The 20,692-nt window shown below is 42.3% G+C and overlaps 1 protein-coding gene across 1 annotated transcript in view; it reads left to right on the top strand.

Moving 5' to 3' along the window:
* Window positions 1-20,692, top strand: part of tmem132e (transmembrane protein 132E) — a 95,262-nt gene that overhangs the window by 54,591 nt on the left and 19,979 nt on the right. The window contains exons 5-6 of the mRNA XM_076101865.1: window positions 5,493-5,636; window positions 14,186-14,391. Of these exons, the coding sequence (XP_075957980.1) occupies window positions 5,493-5,636; window positions 14,186-14,391 (350 nt within the window). The remainder of the gene's footprint in view (window positions 1-5,492; window positions 5,637-14,185; window positions 14,392-20,692) is intronic.

Below are 20,692 nucleotides of genomic sequence, written 5' to 3'. Positions count from 1 at the left end.
TGATTACCATTTAAGTCAGAAACACTTAAATGATTTAAAGTTATCTCACTGACTCGTTAACCGTGCTTTGCTTTGAGGAAAGAAACCGAAATACCAGAACTGAAATGCTTTGTTTTAAAGAAAATGTTCCGTTAACATTTGAGCCTTTTCAAGATGCTAGATAGATGATCAGAAAGCATCATGGCATATTTTTGCTGTGGATATCATGAGCGGGGTAAATCTCATATTAGCCGTGTTGCTGGTTAAATGCTACACTACACATTGTATGGCTGCACAGTGCAAGAGAGCTACGCAAACCTTTGTTTTACCTGCTTGGTTTCTTTAACACCAGCGGAACATTACATTGGTGCCATTAAAGTTAACCCAAATTTAAAAAGCCAAATGAAATAGGTCTTAAATGTATTTTTTTAATATTCCATGGGAGTGATCTGCTCTGAGAGTGTTTCACCGGTCAGGTCCATAAGACCAGAGAGCAGCCTTCAGGAACATTGAAAAGAGCAGCGGTGGAAAATCTGGCCCTTCATGAAATACAAGGATCAGGCTGAACCCTTCGTATCAGCTCAGGACGTCCAAGCAGCACAAAAAGCTGTTTGTGCTGCTTGTGAGGGAACTGTTTCATCTCATAATCACAGATCTGCATGATCTTCACAGGTTATTCAATCCCACTAATGACGCTTCCACTCGTTCTCTTTTCATCAGGAATCCTGAGGGCCACTTTATCGGCACCAACGCTGCAGATCTTAATATCTTTCTTTATGACTGCATGCACTTGTAAATGAGAAAAATATCACGTATCCGACATGATACAGACAGATCGTCATGACACGTAAATGGAATCAACATCTTCACTTGCTGATAGTTAAGAAAGTCAACCGATGCTGGAGCACTTATCTGTTACTCTTTTAATTGGGTCTCTTCTCCTCGCCTTGTGAAAGGTGCAATTAGTGAAGGTAGTAAACAGATTACGGGAACAAAGGGAAATTAATCAAGCAAGCACCTTCTTGCTTGATTAATTTCCCTTTGTTGTACCTCCGGCTACGTCTTCCCTGCCTTCTTCCTCTTTTGTGGTTTTGAGCGAAAAATGTCCAAACCCTCATGATATCTGCTCATTGAAATGTACCGTGCAGTAGATAATACAGAAGAGTGGATGTCGGTGGTGTAGGCGTAGATGTCCGACAGTTGCTGAATGAGGGCAGCGCTTTGCAGCGTTCGTGGCAAAGTGCAACAAGTCCTCACACTTTAAGGACAAAATGTTATTGCTGTCCAAAACGCCTCACACGAGCATGTTCTGTCCTGCTGCCTCCTCTCTGGATGAATTCTAGTTTAAAGCGACTGTGTGCAGGATTGGAAGCTTTTATCTTCACCAGACGGGTTTTTACTGACAAAACATTAACATCTCCTCAGCTTTCGTTAACCACAGACCTGATTTCAGACATCTAACCAAAAACATATTTAAAAAAGTTTGTTTTGAAACGAGGGAACAGGAAGTGCAACACTGCTGAACAATGCCATGGTTTCAGAGCTCTGAGACTCTTCAGGAGCAAGTGTTCGGTCAGTAGCACTTTCCCCGCCAATCATTTGCATAATTACAGCAGTCCTTCATCTAAAGCTCCGTTAAATATACTTGAGCTGCAGTTCTGACTTTGCGTGTAGTGTACATCTGTTGCAACATAAGGTTCACTTCTTGTCTCCAGTCCCCTAGAAATGTGTGAGCAGCATGCATCCTGTACCCAGGTGCTTAGCTGCACCGCTCTGCCTTGTAAAAAAGTACATTCTGAAGCAAGATGGCAGGAACTGCGGGTGCTTCATGCGTAGCTGCCTGTCACCTCTCTACTCTGTATGCCTTGGTAGTTAGTGTTGCTGTATGACTTTAATGCTCTTTAGCTGCAGTCTCGAAGCACAGGATTGGTGTTAATACTAGACGGAGCAGTGAAAAGCCCACTGGTGTCGTTTTCATTTCAAATATCTTCAGTTGACAGAGAATTTCAAGGACATTAGAAGTCGTCCTTGTCGCTGGAAAAAGAAGATTTGGCTACACTTGTTTTAAAAATAGAGAAAAAGGGAAAAGACCAGTCAGGCTTGATCATTTCAGAGCGTTTTCACAGCCTGGGAATCCTCGGAATGCTTCCAATTAGTTGATCTAGTAGCACTGACATTGTTCAGTGATATAAATAGTCACATTTCACATCAAAACCCAAATTTGAGACCATCTCAGATCAACTGAGGCTGCTCAGTCTGTGAACAGTAAAAAGGCAGAAAGAGAGTCCGACTGACCTTCAAACGTTCATCATCCGGCAACATTTATTGATTTGAGTCCCGCTGGTCCTGGACCTGTGGTCGCCTGGAAGATGAGGTTTAATTCATCATTTTATTTTCGGTGACTAATTGGATTGTAAATTATATCAAAAGAAAAAGTTGACGTCTCAGTCCCCCCCCCCCCCCCCCCCCCCCCACCACCCCCCACCACCACCAGGAGAAGTGACACAGCTAAACAATGGTAACACCCCATTATACATGATTGATGAAGTGAAAACAGTCGGTCTTATCAGAGCAAACAGACCAACTTTATCATTATGGCAGCTTGTTGAGAGGCTTAATGGAATGGTGTGAAGTGTCAAGGTTGTGTGATGTACAATCAGGTAATCAAGTAATGACTTCACTCACTCTCCTCAGATCACTTTAAATCACGTACGTTATTAGAGATCAAGTTGGGAAAATCGCAACTGTTTGTTTTCCAAATGTAAAGAGTGACTTCAGTGTGACGATATGTCGGGGTGACATGAACACCGACAGTGAAGCTTTTGTGCGTCGCTTAGTTACAGTTGTGTTTAACCTCTCCTGCATATCGTGCTTTGAGCAGCCCTGGGGGCTGTTGTTGTGTGAAGTGAGTGATTTAATAATGATGATGGATCGTTGAATGGAAGAACAGTGATAACTGCTGTCTCTGCTGTGACAGTTGACGGTTGGACCCTGCAGCATGCTGCTTATCTCTTAACAAGAACACAATACGGCTGAAATACTAAAGTGATGTTCTTATGTTTGACTTCAGAGTTTAATTAGAAGAGAGACGATGACCACCGTGCATTCATGAATCAACCAGTCTGAAGCTGGACTTCTTCTGCTGTAGAATAACTGAGCATTTTAAGGTCAGCAGTGGATGCAAACCGGCCAGCTCTTTACACCCACTGTGAGCGCGTATGGCGGATCAGCACTTTTTCAGAAACTGTTGATATAAAGCGATGGGAGGTGGTTCAGTCTCCAAAATACTAGCAGGATGCATTTTGTGCAACAAAGCAATGGAGAAGTTGATCTAGGATGGAGCCCACGGGTTCTTTTCCCTGAAACTTGTGAAGAAGGAGCGAGACGAGGAATGAAAAACAGAGCTGGTAAATCAACAGAAAGGAGAATGAAGGAGAGGCTTTTATAGCCAGCAGACCGCAGACTGTGCACCAGCTGCAGTTGACCTGCTGCAGACGGGAAGAGAACGGTGGGATGGCCGGTGAATTTACAATGTGAGAGGAATGGAGAGCTTAAATCAACCTTGAGGCTTGCCACACAGTTTAGCCCACTGTTAACACAGAGCAGCCAAAGCCCTCTTACCCACGATGTTCTTCTTCGGGAGAAGAGAGCTGGAGAACAGGGAGGATGATGGTTATGCCAGATTTTCCCAACTCCATTAGCTGCTCTGTGCCACATCACCAGCTACAAGATGTTAATTAAGAAATTGTGTTTTGTGTTGCATGAACCCCGCAGCTTGAGGTCACGCATCACATTTGTACATGTATATCCTTGTGCAGTCATTAAGATACACATCTGGCAAAATGTGTTGTTTACATTATTCAAAAGCTGTCGAAGTTCAACTGAGCGTAAAATAGCGTGTCACACGTTAAGTAAGCTCAGCGGATTACAAGAAGCACAAGTACGTTAACTGACTGTCGTCTGTAAACACAGTTCAGACAGGAAGGTGATTTAAACCATGTGAATAAGTGACGATAGTTAAACTAAGATTACTCACATATCTTCAGTTATCTCTTTTATTCTTTCCTTCACAGATATACAAGCAGTCTGTGTTTTACACATACATATTCACTATATATATATATATATATATATATGTATATAAATAGTTAAAACAATTTGTAAATGAATAAATGTAATACGTATTACGTAAACATACGTAATTGATAACTAAAAGCACAAAATCAGCAGGTATAAATACACAGCAGGGACATCAAATATAACTTGTAAAAGAATTAACTTCAAGAGAAAACAAAGATAGGAATGATTTATACATATAAAAGAATATATATATAAATGATGTATTTATATATACAATATATACATAGCTATTTTGATGATTAGGGAACACATGTACACTTAAATAGACTCAACTAGATCTGAGTTTGAATCTTGGGATATACGTACATTTTCTATCTTTTTATCTTTTCTTTTTAAGGAAATTTATGTAAATTAAAAAATGTGTTTGAGTAGGTGAGAGCTCAGCTCATTCCTCACATAAGGCTTTCTAAAGGGAACTAATAAAATACATTCTATGTAGCCAAAATAAACGAATTAGTTTAGTTTGGATTATAATTAAACAGGGTTTCTAATAAGTGTGTTGCTGCTTTGTAGAGAAGATAGTAATTAAGTGAAATGATAGCTTTGTGCAGTGATGACTGATTTTTGTTCCAAGCTGAATTCAGGTAAGTGTAATTAGTGCTCCCCTAGCACACGGGTAATTGTAAGGTGTTTTGTGTAGTAATGCTTACCAGATGCCAAAACAGCAACTATAGCTTAGGGATGATGTCTTTCAATTAGGATTTCGCCCCAGAGTCCAGTCAATTATCCACAGAGGTCTGCTGAGCTCTGCATCTCATAAAGTGGCCACGTTTCATAAACAGACACCGAAAAACAAAAAGCAGAGCTGCTCTGCCTATATTTAGTGACAAAAACAGACTTAACTGGAGTTGTTGAACAGATTTTGCTTTAATATATTATTTTATCATAATATAATAGATTATTTTAATATATTGGTTGTTCATAAGCAAATTTATTACCAAACCCTAAACTGCTTCGTAGCAGAGTTACTGCAATGGCTATTTGCATGAGGCCTTTTGAATCGGTACCATAAACGTCACATCTTTTATGCGGCCTAAAAAGCTGGATTCTGTGATTCGCCACATTATAAAATGGGTTTCCTTGAATAATAAAGGTTAAGATTATTATTTTTCCCCTAATTATGTCCCGTTTCCGTTACTTCCCGCTGCTCACTGGAAGAGCAGCGCACTGGAAATGAAAAAGTCAGTTGATGAAATCCAATGAAAGACGTCTCCGTAGAATGAGTTGTGGTCTGCCACTGAGAGCTTCACCTGCGAGGCTCCATGGTGCTTTTGAACGTGGACATCAGTGAATGCTGATGAAACATCAAGGAACATCCCTCTCTACCTCTCACTGTTTCATGAATATCATGTCTGTGTTTTATCTCTCCGTAGGACACTGAGATTATCAACACGGCCATCCTGACCGGACGCACCGTGGCCATTCCCGTCAAAATGGTCTCCATAGAGATGAATGGAGCGGTGACTGACGTCTCCGCCTTTGTGCAGTGCAAGTCCTCCAACGAAGACATTGTTAAGGTACAGTAAACCTGATTTCCTCAATCTCAAGATGTCAATTTAGAAAATGTAATCCCCTTTACTCTTCCAGTAATCCTGGAGAGTGGCCCAGCGCCACAGTCACAACGTCAGGAAAGCATAAAAACTTCATTTTGGGCTTCTCCATATGTAGTCGTGATTGGATTATCCCCTCGTGCCTCAGATAAAATCAATGGATGCTCATAAAAACTCTGCATATGAATCAATGTGGCTACAAGGGAGCAGCAAAAGCTCGGTTATACTCCTTTTGAAAGCACCGCAGCCACTGCTTGTCAAAGAGACACCTGGCTCACCTGATGTGCTGCAGTGTGATGCGGGCAGAATGAACACCAGCGTCCATTATCTCCTCTCAGGCTCACGGGGAATCCAAGCTGAGAGACAATAACCAGCCTCGTCGGTTAATTAAATAAATTAAAGTGGGATCACAACAACTTGCAGGGCATATTAGAGGCTGTGATTACGCCGTTATTATTTTCCCCAGTCAATTACAATCATAATAGATTGTACGACAGGCAGATTGCATAATTACACAGGAAGCACAGAGGAGTGTTGCGGTGTCGTTGTGCACTGTTGATCATGTTAAAAGTGATGGTGTAACGGGGTACCTTAGATGACGTAAACAGCGTATACTGAGTGTCATTTTAATTGAAATATAAAACAAACTCATCCCTCCGTTTCCTCATGCAGCCTATAATAATACTCATATAATAACCTTTCCTTATTATACTGTACAGCAGTTTCCGAGAGCAGAGAATAACGGGATCCCATAAAGAGAGAGGGGGTGTAATGAAAGGTTAGCGTTTTCTTTTCTTTTATGAATTAAACTAAAATAAAGTTTCTTAAAGTTTCAATCTAAAACACAGTTACAGAACGTTTCAGTTCAGTTTAATTTGGTTCTTTGTTTGGTTTTGTGAGACAGACAGTCTGACTTCTCAAAGGTGTCTCACACGCTCACTGAACAAGTTGTCCTCATCACTGTTTCTTCAACATTTACCAACGTTGGACACAAAGGGTAACAATGGCGGCATGAAGATGAGGAGGATGCTGATTGTGCGTATTGTTTCTGCTGTCTTACACCCACTTTCTAATTACCAGGAGTAATTGCCCATAGACCTCCATGTTAAACTTCACAGTAGAAACATGTGTCCAACAAAGAAACGGTTTCGGTCTCTATGGCTAATTTCTCCGTTCATGACAACTGTACAGCGGGTGAATTTTTATACAACTCACCTGTATAAATTATATTAAGGCTTAAAGTTATGCATCAATAAATCATATCATATAGAAAGGATCATATAGATGGATTTAACCAGAGAATCTGGCAAACGATAGCAGCTTATACTTTATCCAGTTCTCCAACCAATACATCTCCTCGTGTAATGTAAAGGTTGCGCTGCTGTTGAAAAATCTCTGAATCCAGTAAGAGCTGCATATTCATACCCTCAGGGAGAGGACGGATGTGACAACTGTATTTTGTCAGGCTTGTCTCCCGATAACAAAAATATTTCATATATTAATTCTTCAAAAAAGCACCTAGTTTAAAAATAACTTTTGGCTTATCTGATTGTAATAACAAAATTAATTAAAAACATAGACGGCGGTTTAAACAATACTTTGGCAGATACATTTCTAATTATTATTTCTTACAATCAAAATATGATACTCGATTTTCATTACAAGCGTTTCAGATCCTCTGGTTTCTGTCCAACACTTGTATCTTCCATATCTTCCAATGGCCTTAGGAATTCTGGTGTTGTTCACTTTAACAAATAAATATATTATCTTTGAAGAATGCCGAATCTAGTCTGAGTGTAAAACTATTGAATCAAGTAAGACGAATGGAGTCCTTCTCGGGGTTAGAAGGTCCTCGAGGTTTGATTGTAGATTTTACAGACTGAGGCCGAATCAGACTCTGACTTTGCTGGTGTCGGTTGTGTGTGGCCAGTATCTGTTCTGATAAACATCTGTCCAATATACTTTGCCTTTGATATACTGGACTGGTCCTAATGGTCGCTGCCTCACACTGTCTGTTATCTTTTCAATAAAATATAAAGATACCAGAGGGAAACCAAATCAAACTATCAAGTAAACTCAAAGCAGTCGATGGCTGTCCAACATAGATGTGTTTCTCTAACCTGTAAAGCTCTATCCTGTGGGGGGGAAACACCGTTTTTAAGCGATTATAACATCTGCCTTGATGAAATATTGAGGCAAGAGCATACTGTGTCAGAGTGGCTGTAGAATGTGAATTCTGACTGCTTTGTGTCCTCGTGTGTTTCGAGCCGAGGTGCGTTCAGGTGCATTAGAAAGCTCGGAAGTTTGTAGTTTCAAGCGATACCAAACACACAACTTGTTCTTATAGTTGCATGACTTTATCGTTGAAATACTTGGTTTGGACAACACACAGTTGCTTTACGGATTCTGAAAGACCCCATACTACATGCATATATTCTATCAATAGACCATTATGAAGCTTTGTAACGACGCCACCGGGGTGAAGGTAACGTCACCGGGTCCGTTGGGCTGAATGTGGGAGGAGTTCCAGTTGTGGTGAGTTGTTTTGTGCTGTCAATAGAGAAGAACAGGTGTTGCATTGGGATGGCTGGCCTCAGCACGTCGTTTATCATATTTCATTATCCATTGAAGACGAGGCGCTGGGCCATGTGGTATTTAGTGGGCTCGCTTCAGTGCCATTGAACATTCGAGGCTAATTTAAAATGAGCCCTTCAGGCCCAGGAAATGCACGAGTCATGACAGTTCAATAAAGCGGCCCCCAGAACACAGAAATTAAAGATTCACAGTGAGACAGAAAAAGGTGGAGGTTTTTTTACACTACACATTTCTTCTGTGCCAAAAGCGACTCGGATCTATTCTGATGATGTATTGTTGTCGAAGTATCTCCAAGACTTCTTCCCTGAATAAAGCTTTATTTTCAAACCAGAGTTTTTCTCATTTGGATATTTGCCAATTCAGACTCTCAACTTTGAGAGTAAAAATAGGGGAGAGGCTGTCGTTTCTTTCTTTGCTGGTGCTTTTATTTATTTATTTTGTGCTTTCTTCTTTGGAAATAACTGCAGTGTGCATCAAGAGCCTGTAGCAGATAAGCCAATCCTGTGTGTGTGTGTGTGTGTGTGTGTGTGTGTGTGTGTGTGTGTGTGTGTGTGTGTGTGTGTGTGTGTGTGTGTGTGTGTGTGTGTGTGTGTGTGTGTGTGTGTGTGTGTGTGTGTGTGTGTGTGTGTGTGCGCGCGCGCGCGCGCAGGAGACTTTATTAATGCACCCTCGTTGTACAAGCTGAGAAAGGATGGAGGAAAGAGGCTGTGAGTGTGTCAGGGGGCACCATAAGTAACAGAGACCAAAACCCCATCCCCCCCACTCATCATCCTCCCCCTGGCTTTGTGACTCATAGAAGCCATCTGAAGGTAGAGATAAGCCCTTGTGTCTGCACATTACCTCCGTGTCATCCTGCACATACACTGTTCCTAGCTGAAGGCTCCTTCCTCCTTGCCACACTTCTATATGAGGCTATGTACACATTACAGGGCTTAATGCTCAATTCTGACTTTTTATTTTTCCCCCAAGATCTGATCTTTCTGCCGAGACTGTTAACATTTATGTCTGAAGTGACTCATGTCGGACATCAACGCCGCACATGGTGTACTGCCCATTCATCCGACGGCCAATCATTCCAAAATCCCAGCAGTCTGACAACAGTCTCATTAGTCCGACGGCCCATTATTCGGAAAACAAAAGCCCTCTGTTCCAAAGGCCCATTTCCACTGGAGTTGTTGGAGTCCACTGACTGCCAGAGGCCATTAATATATCGCCCAATTTAACAGATCTGGGTTCCCCGATACACAGACGATACCCCTGAATCATAACGTACCACTCTGTATCACTCCTAAAGAAAGACTTTTCATTTCTGCTCATATTTAACGTGAATATTTAAAGTAAGGTGCGTGTGACATGAAAACGCTGCCAATCAGCGCGTCCACGCAGCTATAACATCATTTCATTGAATCAGAGTTCTGGTTTGTGAAACAGAAGTCAGATTTCTGTGTTCTCACAACTCTGAAAACATGTGATCTGGAAACATTTTCCCAGTTTGGTGTGTAAGAACTCACCGGCCTGCACAGAGCGCTGAGGATGAACTGGAACGCCAACTATGAGCGAGGCCTTATTGGCCCACATCCGTGGCCGACCTCACTGATGCTCTTGTGGCTGGATTGGAGCAAATCCCTGCAGCCAGGTTCCCAACTCATGTGGAAAGAATTGCCACAAGAGCAGAGGCTTTTATAGCAGCATAATGAGGCCTTTGGTTTTGGAATGAGTCGTGCAACAATTTCAAAAAGGTGTAATGTTCAGCTGTCCACCTGATTTGGTTTCATTCGCTGAGGTTTTGAGATATCCGTCAGAGTTCTACCTCCACCCGACAAACAACCCTTTAAATTATACAGATCGCTGATTTGCAATATGAAATAAATGAAAAGATCTAAATTACATCCAAACTATTTCCAAAAGGCTCCAGTGTCCCAGCTTTCCAGAACAACAGCTCATGTTCACCCTCCACATCATTAATCCTACCAACAACAGGCTGATGGGGGCTGGTTCATTGAGCTAACAGAGCTAAATGAACTCATTGGTTGCACTGCTCTTGAAGCCAGCGCACATCCATCACATGAAGAAAAGCTTCATAACAGCTCCAAGACACAAACCCAGTAATGCTAGCCATATGTCAGCTTTCATTTAGAGCTCATTTAATACATATGTTATCCCTAAATGGAAACTCCATTTGGCAGAATTATTAATTCAGCGAATATTTAAATTTTGAAAATGAAATCCGGGGTGATTACGGTTTCTGTTTGGAAATGCGTGCCAGGCAGCATGCTTTTGTGAATGTCATCAAGATGCCTCCATTTTTCTTCTACACCGATTTATTCTTTGCTATGTGGCGTCTTTGACTTTGAAACGTGGGTGAGACGATCACTTGTCTTTCCATACGTAGTCTGTTTGACAGAACTGGAACAAAAGATGTGTTTTTCACTTTTAAGCAGTGTTCATTTCTCGCCACCTTTAGGATAATTGCAACTTCAACATGGAAACTAGTTTTGGATCCTTAGTCTGCATCTGGTTTCTGGTTATTATTTCCTCTTTACCATTTGTTGCAGAGGCCTTTCCGTGCTTCGCTGTGACCAGGTCAGGTTGCTTGTAGATCTGCGACACACTGGGGTTCCAGTCCGTTCCGTGTAGCTGTCATCCCCTCTCTTGACCTTTTCCTGCAGTCTAATAAAAGCCAACTTAAGCCAACACGGAACAGCTTACAGACACAATTACATAGCAGCGTTAGTCTGCTAAGGTTCATTTCAATGGATGAGGGCCGGATCTTTTTAACGAAGTTGAAATAATTTAGTGCCTCACATAGTGGAGCGGGATTAAACGAAAAACAGCTTCCCTTTATGACCTAATATAATCACAACATACCCAGCCTGTCATGAGCCATTGCTTAAATATACTGCAGCCAGACTCTTCCTGTCTGTACCTTTAACACACACACGCTTACCTGTGTGAGCTGTTTTTAATACCGTGGATCAATAACACGGTATAATAACCATACATTTTACCACACTGGATTATGAGAACAAACGTGCTTAACTGCTACTGCTTTGAGATTAAGGATGACCAGAGGACGGTCCCATCGTAATTAAGTAGAATGAACGTGTGACGGCTCCTTCGGTGTCCTCACCTTTATTAACCTAGCCGGTCTTTCGCTCTGCACCATGTGACCGGCACACCACCAGATGCAGGAAGCACTTGCACTTGTCCCGACGATCCGTCTCCGCCCAGGCAATCTGCTGGCACCGGGGAGGATGCCACAACGCATTAGCGGCAGTGTGACGGCATGTGGCGGCTCAGTGTGTGAAAGCCCCCCCTCAGAGAGCCCCCATAGGGCCACTGATACCCGGAGTTGCTAACAGCTTTTGACTTGCAATTAGCCGGCCAAGTTTATCAGCAGCAATAGCCGCAGGAGCTGAAGCGGCACTGCAGCTAGGGCACCTTTTTTCAGTGTGTGTGTGTGTGTGTGTGTGTGTGTGTGTGTGTGTGTGTGTGTCTGGCTTTAGGGTAGAAGGGAGTACATGTCAGGCAGATGTTCTCGACTCTGCACACAGCCAGCCGTGCTGTGATTAATCAAGGTGGCTGGGGTCATTGTGTTGAGTTACTTCTTCCCTCATGCCTTTTGTAACTCGCTTCATACAGATAAGACTGCACACGAGCAGACAGAACAATAACACGCAGAAAAAAAACTGGATGCTGTGGACGCCCATAAGGTCGAGCCCTGCAAAATTGCATTAACGGAACCAGAGGGAAAGACTGTCATCTTGAGAAGTCCCCCCCCCCCCCCCAACACACACACACACACACATTCTGGCCTGTGTTCATGGATGGGGGAATTATATTACCCAGACCTCCTCCCAGTTATGATGAATCCACAGCCCTGAGAAGACTGGCCATCCCGACCTCCATTTGCAGGAGATTAGGTCCTCTGATTACAATGCCAGCTACCTCCCACCACTAGATAAATCTTCAATGGGAGCCCAAAAGCAAAGCCCTCCAGTTTCATCGAACTTAATAATTTAGTGTTAGAGGGGGACAAGTATTTATGGTAATTCAAATGGAGCTGGAGATTTTTGACTCGACGGGCAAGCTGAAGAATGGGTTTAAGTTAAAAATGGCACTTGCCGAGATTTAAATTTAGAAATGTCTATATATTGAATTCATATTCGGTTTCATTGCAGTGTGACACAAATGATCTCACATTGCATGAATCTCTCGGGAAGGGTGAATATGTTAATTAATGTGCCATGTAGGTGTTATGAACTAAAGTTCACGTGAAATGTCACACTGCTGTCAGCCTTCAAAAATATGAATTATGAGGTTGGCTAAAAGCTTTTGTTGATATATAATCTGGCCGTGTAATTGTTCATAGATCATTATGCTGAGAGGTGGTGGGGTTAGGACGTGGTCTGCATGCCTAATTTGCACTGAACGCATGCTGTAACTGGGTTACTAAGAAGCACTAATTTGACTGCATAAGCAGCACACAGCCAGTAAGCATTGTGTACAGCAGTGGTTCTCAGCACTGTGCCATCAGAGCTGAGGAGCCTGTGGGTTTTTTTATTCTGACCAAACACAGCAGCGGCTGATTTCCACTGATTGGTTCCACGTCTCTGGTAAAAAGCTGCTGGAATCAGCCGCCGTAGTGTTTGGAGGGAATGAAAACCTGCAGAGTCAGCGGTACACGGCTGAGATGCAGCGTGATGAATATTAAAGGGGACATGTCACGCTCATTTTCAGATTCACACTTGTGTTATGGGTTTCAAACAGAACATGTTTACATGCTTTAACGTTTAAAAAACGCTTTATTTTTCTCACACTTTCTGTCTGAATAAACCTCTATTCACCCTCCGTCTGAAACGCTCCGTTTTAGCACCTGTCACTTTAAGCCTCCCCCCTCCCAAAAAAGCACAGTCTGCTCTGATTGGCTTGCGAAAAAAACAATATGGTGCACCTTTGCACAAGGAGAGTTAAAGTAGGAGATGTCACGGCTTCATATGGCGTCATATCATTGGGGTACAACACATGTGCAGGAAAATCTGGTCTGCATTTGCTGAATGGCTGCTAGGTGCCGCGCGAAAAAAAACGAGGACGATTGATGTTTCACTGAAGCGTCTGCAGGGAGGATGTCATAGTACCCTACTTTATGGGTGAGAATTACATTTCTTTTAAATATCTATAACTGAACACTATCCATTCCAGCGTAACCAAAAAGGTTCTGTCACACCGAGCACAACCCAAACAGCACCTGATCAGACACGTCCCTATATTTCTAGCGCCGTCTGCGGTAACCCTCCAACATCACAGCTCCAATTCCACCACTCCAAAGCTCAAGACCCTGTCCCAGCCTTCATTCAATAGCCCAGCCTTTGCAAAGGTAGTTCCCAAGCTGTGGGCGGAGATACTTATATTCCCAACTCAACTCCAAAGGAATGATCATATTGACCCGTAGCTGCTGTAGATGTGAATAAACTAGTGTTTGCTATCTCAAGAGGTCACGTGTACATATTAGCTCGTTGAATCACATGTTTTCTGATCAAAGCAGGCCACAACAATACTGACTGGGTCGTCTTATTTCACAGTTTGTAGGTTGGTAGGCACTCGAGGGACCCAAATGCATGTACTGAAAAAGTGAGTTTTTTTCATGAGGTGTCCCCTCTAACATTTACTCTAAGACTAAATGAAAGTGTTGGCGGAGATGGTTTGTGTGCCCTAAACTTTCACATCACGTTCAGATACCTAAGAGATCCTTGCTTTATATTTGCTCTGCTGAAAATGTCAACCTTGAAATGCTCTGTGATGAATTGGACAGCCGCATCCACGCTGTGCTGTAAATCATCACGTATCACTTAGAACCTCGGCCGCCGGCGTGACCATTAACATATAGATGGTCTCTGACTTCTGACCCTGATCCTTCCTAGGTGTCCATGAATTGCGACTACGTGTTCGTGAACGGGAAGGAGACGCGGGGATCCATGAGTGCGAGGGTGATCTTCAGCTACGAGCACCTGAGCGCACCGCTGGAGCTGACCGTCTGGGTGCCCAAACTCCCCCTGCAGGTGGAACTCTCTGACAACAATCTCAGCTTCATCAAAGGCTGGAGGGTTCCCATTCTGCCCGATCGAAGGTGAGGCTCAAATCCAAACGCAGATACCATTAGAACGCATGCAATGGTATAAGGGAATTACAGTTGTATGCGACTTGAGTCATATTTTCATAGCTATGTTCCCATCTGTAAAATATGAAAATCTCCAAATGAACTACTGAGGTTTGGGAACGTGGCAACATCACTGAAGACAGGGCAAGAATCTTGAGTTCAGACAGGTTGTAAACAAAGATAGGCCAAAGTTCTTTAGAATAATCAAAGGTGAACTGTGAAATTATTGTCCGTTCATCCCGTGTAATAAGGGATTATAATGCTCATATAGAGACAAACATGTTTTGCCACAAAGTAAAAGCTTGAGAGCTCATAAAGACAGGCAGTGATGCAGGATATTCATTTTGGTCATTACAGCTGATACAAGCATAAAACAGATATTTTTTTTCTCATTTATTTGGGATAATTCTTTCAACAATCAGAAGTTGGCCTTAAAGGTGCATAATACCATATTGGGAGTATTTCTTTTGCTTTTCAACGGCTCTCAACAAATGACAAAGCCTGAGCCGGCGGCTCGTAGCTAACGGTGCTAACAGCGCTAACAGTGTTTACCTGAGGGGGAACCGGAGGGTGGGTGGGTCCAATGCTTCTGTGATGACGCTGTCAGCTGTGAGCAGTGCAGAGCGGCGGCCGTGAGTGTGGCAGGCTCACATGCATGAACACGCACTAAAAGCAAACACAGAGGGAGAGCGACTACATTCGTAATTTTCAAGGGAGCATTCTGTTCCTAAGTATACTCATGGTAAAAGCCAACAGAGCCAGAGAGCAATTGGTGCAGTTTAATTCGTTTTTTCTTCCTACTTTTACTGTAGAACTCATCCTGAGAGCATGGAACCCCTCAGTGTTAAACATTGGAAACTAAAATGCAGCCCAGCTTTCTCTCTCTCTCTCTCTGGTACTCAGGATTTCATTTGCAGGCACTTGTTTTGCTCCAATTAGATGCTCCGGCTCAGGTACACAGCAGAAATGTAGCCTGCGAAATGAGGCTCTGGAGTGCAAATTTGATCTACGAGGTTGTCATGTTTGTGTCGTACCCATCTGAACCCATTTTAGACAACAAGTCCGAGACACAGACTTAATTTGACTTTGGGTAAGTGCACAGAAAGCTTTCTGATTGCATATTGGTTGTACCTTCAGGGAGATAATTATGTTTTTGGACTACGTACGTCATTTAGGGTGTTACTCAGGACTCAACATGATGGTCAGAGCTGTTGTAGCTGTACCACCGAGAAGAAGCACCGCCATGTGGAACATATAACTGTCTATTTTTACTTCATTAGCATATTGTGAGTGAAGTATTTAGACTAAATGTCTCATTCGGCACATGGTCAGGGAATAATACATCTTTTAAACATTATGATACGATTATAATACAGTAGAAGCTTTTGTCAATAGAAGAAATCCAGCCAATACAAAATGAATGAGCTGTTTGAAATAGGACACCATTAGATGTGGAAACAATGGCACCAGTGGGACATTAAAGTTGTTCGAACCAGGACCCCGAAGGAAAGACTGTGGTCTTAGGTTGAGGAACCTGGGCTCATTAAAATATTCCAGCATTCTTGTCATGCACGGAGCAGTGACAAACAGGCCCACAACCCTCCATTTAGGAAATGTTTAATGGGAGCATTAACACTCACGCGGGCGGCTGCTGTCGTCGCTGCTGGAGTTCATCACCGTCGACCAAATCCATTTCTACCCAACCTGAATACAAATGGCGTGTTTAAGGGGTTGTTTGAAGAATTAAGGTATTGCAAATGACCTAGAGTGCTTGGAATACATCTTGCGTAGCCTCGTTTTTTAAAGATCCCCAATGGGCTGTGATGCGCTATAGGTTTTATTTTTATTTTTTTACATGTAAAATGTGTCTTGAATTCCCACTTCAGCACCATTCATTCCTTTTTTTTGCTTATTGAAGTAGAAACCTGCAAGTGAGGAATCATATATGTGCTTTTATCAGACGTATGAGATGTTCAGACCTGGTTATTCTGAATGGTGTTCACCGTTTGTCAAGTGTTTACCAGACACCAGGGTTTGCCGGAGGTCTCACATAGTAAAAAATATATTTCAGCTGTTATTCAACGTCCCCTGAATATCAAATGTCAGCCTGTCCTCACTCTCAACTCGTCAAATACAGCAGCTTGGTCAGTGGCCATACGCCTCAGAATGTGACTCTCTGCGAGGCTTTAAGTATAGCAGGACTGAAAGGGAAGTCAGGGTATACCGAGTGACAAGTTCCACTTGGGGTAGCAGTCAGGGGTGAAGGATGGTTCAAACAAATGCAGGACTTTCACAAAGGAGACCAGTGTTTGTGTCCCGTGTGAAACTAAAAGTCAGCAATGACTTATGTTAAGCTACCCGACATTACGTAATGTCACTACATCACTAAAGCTTCGTGTATACTCGTTGGCGCTCAAGCTCCGAGCACGCACGGAGGCGTTTATACTCTATGAGCTGAATTATTCTTCGAAAAGCCAGAAGGCGTACAAACAAAATGAACTGAAGAATCAAAAAAGACAACAAGTTAAATTCTTAGATATAAACATAGACTGTAGGTGTAAGTGGCCAAAAGCCATAAAACAACCTCCACAATGACGAGGAGGAATTGTAATAATCTGTAAACTCATTTTCATATTCACGGACTGCTTTATTGCCTTTATACAAGTTTTGTAAGGAAAAAAGTCAAGTATTAAAAGCATTATAAAGAAACAAAGGTTGAATATCCTGTAAACTATTTGATTTGGCTGCAAAATATTTACTCAAATGTAGATTTCTAACACCTGCTGTGTCAAAAGTATCTAATAAACAAATTGCCCTTCTTTGTATGATCCCTAGACATGTAAATAGTGCTTTTATCACTGAACTATTTGTGATGGTCATGTCTGAAATGCTCTGATCGTGCACGACAAGCGCAGGAAGTTACAAAAATTCCGAGGTGCACGACCAAGCGCCGGCTTCACTACGGCGAGTATAAACTAAGCTTAATGTAATGTAGCATAGTTATGTGACATCACTATGTCACGTGTGCAACTCAACGATACGTAATGTTAATAACATTACGAGATGTAACAAATATACTTGAATATGTTGACCCCAAACCAGGTAGTTAGGTTAATTGACACGTGGAAAATGGGGAAGCTTGAGCGTCATAGTTTGACACGTTGGGCCACCGACCAACCGGCTGCATTTGATGAGCTGGGAGTGAGACGGTGTTGGAATAGTTGGCGAATGGGTGTGTTTCTAAGTATTAATCCGTATAATCCTGTGTTGTGCAGTCACGAAAACAAAAATCAAAGCCCCCTTGTGAGCTATTCCAGGTTGCTATGCCAGACCACACGGGCAGGCCGGGGAATTCATTTTACTGCAGGTGAAGCATTTCCTACTTTCCTACTTGCATGCTGTCATTCGGACTCGCCCAGGGAATGTCATCTTCTTTGCTTTTCTCTGTAGTGTTTTTGCAGCATCAGGCAACTGCAGACAAAGACAGCTCCCATCACTGTGAGTGGTGCCCCATGCAGCCTATTGAAGCTGCTGGTACCGACTAGACGGGCCTTCCCACAGGACGTTCTGTTTTCAGTGATGTTCCTGGTGGGAGTTTTGGACATATCTCATGATGTATGCAATGCAGCATTTTCTGTTTTTCTGTTGCCTGATCCATAGTTGTAGCAGTATCACAGCAGGCGGGGTGGAGGCCTGAGTGTAACTTGCACTAAGAATATATTTTACTTGACAGGAAATAGATCAATCCCTCCTTTCCTTCGCACCTCTTGATTGATCGATTCAGTAGCATTTGTTTTGTTGAGGAAACAGCTGACGTCTTATTGCAGGGTAATTGTTCTTGTCAAAGTGTCGATGATGCCGAGGCCGTCCATGAATCACGATGGAACAAGTTCCTTTCAAAGAAGCACATCTATTCTCCACATTTATCACGTACAATAGACTCGCATATCGTGGGGTTTTTCACATGTTTCACATATTAAATGCAAGACTATTTTTTTAATGATTCTGTTCATTTCAGTTTTTTTAAACAATTCTATTTAGAAATATTTGATTGACTTGAACCTGTGTATTAAGACATGAGACGTCTTTTTGACTTACAAAACAACAACCTGGACGTCTGCCATTAACAGAACAAGACCACTGCCAACAAGACTAACAAGCCGTGCCGTACCGAGGCAGAGAACGGGCCCAGAGCGTAACGTGATTTACGACAAATCATCTTAATTGTGAGGAAGGCCAGCACTTACAACAGCACTGGCATGAGATAGCAGGATCTCTTTGTCTTGACCTTGGTATGTTTGTTTACAGTCATTATGGAGTGCTGCGATAATGAATTAGATGATGTTTGCACAGGCCTCACAAAGGACTGTAAATAATACCTCAAAGATAGAACTCATGTAGCTCGTTAGTCATCTCAAACTCACACCGAGCCGTGATGCTTATCAGCGTCAGACTTTGATAAAGCTGCTTCATTTTGTGATGGTTAGAATGAATTATTGTCTTTTCATTAACTCCTCTCAATCCTCCCCATCGCTCTGTCTCCCTTGCTTCCTCTCATAAGGGCTCTGGCTCTCCTTTACACAACCTCTAACCTCCCACACTCATTCCCCTCGCCTCCTTAGCTCTTTTCTTTTCCTTCCCGTTGCAGTCTTTCCATCCCACGTTCCCTCACCTCTGCAACGTGACACATTCTGTACCTTCATCCGCAGCGAGGTCTCTTGGCCTGCAGTGGACCTTTGCTACAGTGCAGCAGAATTGCTCACTGGCTGTATTATCCAGCAACATGCTCTGAAAAGGGAAAGGAAGTGTAATCGGGCGGGCAGTCCGTGTGCACTGAAGCTTCAGCTTGTACGGTTGTATCAGAGACTCTAATAAGAACAGACAATATTCTTCTGCGGGAGAAAAAATATCAACCTTATTTTCAGGTACAGACTCAGGGAGGTAAACCTTCTCTGACCTGAGCCAAGAGTTGCGAACTCTTTGACAGAGACAGAGAGCGTCTGAGCCTCAGTCTCGTCGGTTTCTTCCTCTGCTTTTAACTGAGTGTGCGGTCGCAGCGTCTGCTGTGGAGTTAACTCACTTACCTAAGTACAGCAGAAACTACACGACCTGAAGCTGCACCGTCAGTCTCCAACGCACAGAGGACCACAGTGGGAAGTCCAGGTGGAAGCCAGGTCAGAGAGCTAATATCAACTGGAAGAAATATTGCATCAGACCTAGGATCAGTTTTAGATTCCAGTTGTCCAGCTCAGGGTCTTCTTGTATTACGTTAATTTTTAAAATAAGATTAGATCAAATTAGATTAGATTAGATACAATAGGATAAGATAAAATAAGATGGGATACGATAAAATAAGATTCGATCAAATGAGATTAGACTATATGACATAAGATAAAACAAGATTAGATTAGACTATATGAAATAAGATAAATTAAGAAAAGATAAGATTAGATACGATAAGATAGATTATGTTATAAATGTGTAGTCTGAAAGTGTGACCTGAGAGCCACTGAAGATATTCTAAACCTGTTTTTAAAGGCTGAGTTTACTCGTCATGTTGAATAAACCTATTGTGTAAAATTGGTGGAAATGCCCTTTAAATTGAAAACAATTTACTGTTTTGAGTTTTTCAGATGTTCTATTTTTATTCTTCATTTTCTGCTATTTGTTAAAAAGAACCAACTTTACGGTTGTGAAGTACCACAACTACTCATTACACACAGTTCTGTTTCAGTGTATTGTTTTCAGGTTTGTTCAGCTGATCCTGATTATGTGATAAATTACCATTTTGTTGCATTTTTTTTTAAACTTAAATTTCACTTCCCATGAATAGAAATGCACCAAATGGTCCAGTCGCAACTGGAATGATGCATATAATTTATGCATCACCCCCCCACTTGGCTGAATTGCTGCAGTACGACCAGGTTGTTGCAGCTACGTGTGCTATCTCTATGTTGCTTGTCCTTCTATTGTTTGACAGAATGCGTAGATGCACATTGAACTGATGCTCTGCAACACTGCACTGAATAATCTAACGCCTTTGGCTTTTTACCTGTCGAGGCGATCGTTTTCATGGTGTTCAATTCACAGTGGCTTTGCCACCGTGTTGCAGAAATCACACAGTGACGGTGAAGGAGCTTTGCATTCTTTATTTATCTCAAAGAAACACATTCAACCAACCGAAACAGAAGTGATAAGTCCAAGACCCGAGCGAGAGAGGTTTATGAGGTGAAGTTCATTAAATGAACAACTACATGCAGGTACCTCCAAT

Source organism: Anarhichas minor, unplaced genomic scaffold, assembly GCF_050575085.1.
Source record: "Anarhichas minor isolate MPS153535 unplaced genomic scaffold, ASM5057508v1 ptg000027l, whole genome shotgun sequence".
Classification (NCBI taxonomy): Eukaryota; Metazoa; Chordata; class Actinopteri; order Perciformes; family Anarhichadidae; genus Anarhichas; species Anarhichas minor.
Note: the sequence above shows the minus strand (reverse complement) of the source record. Positions and strands in the feature narration are given on the sequence as shown.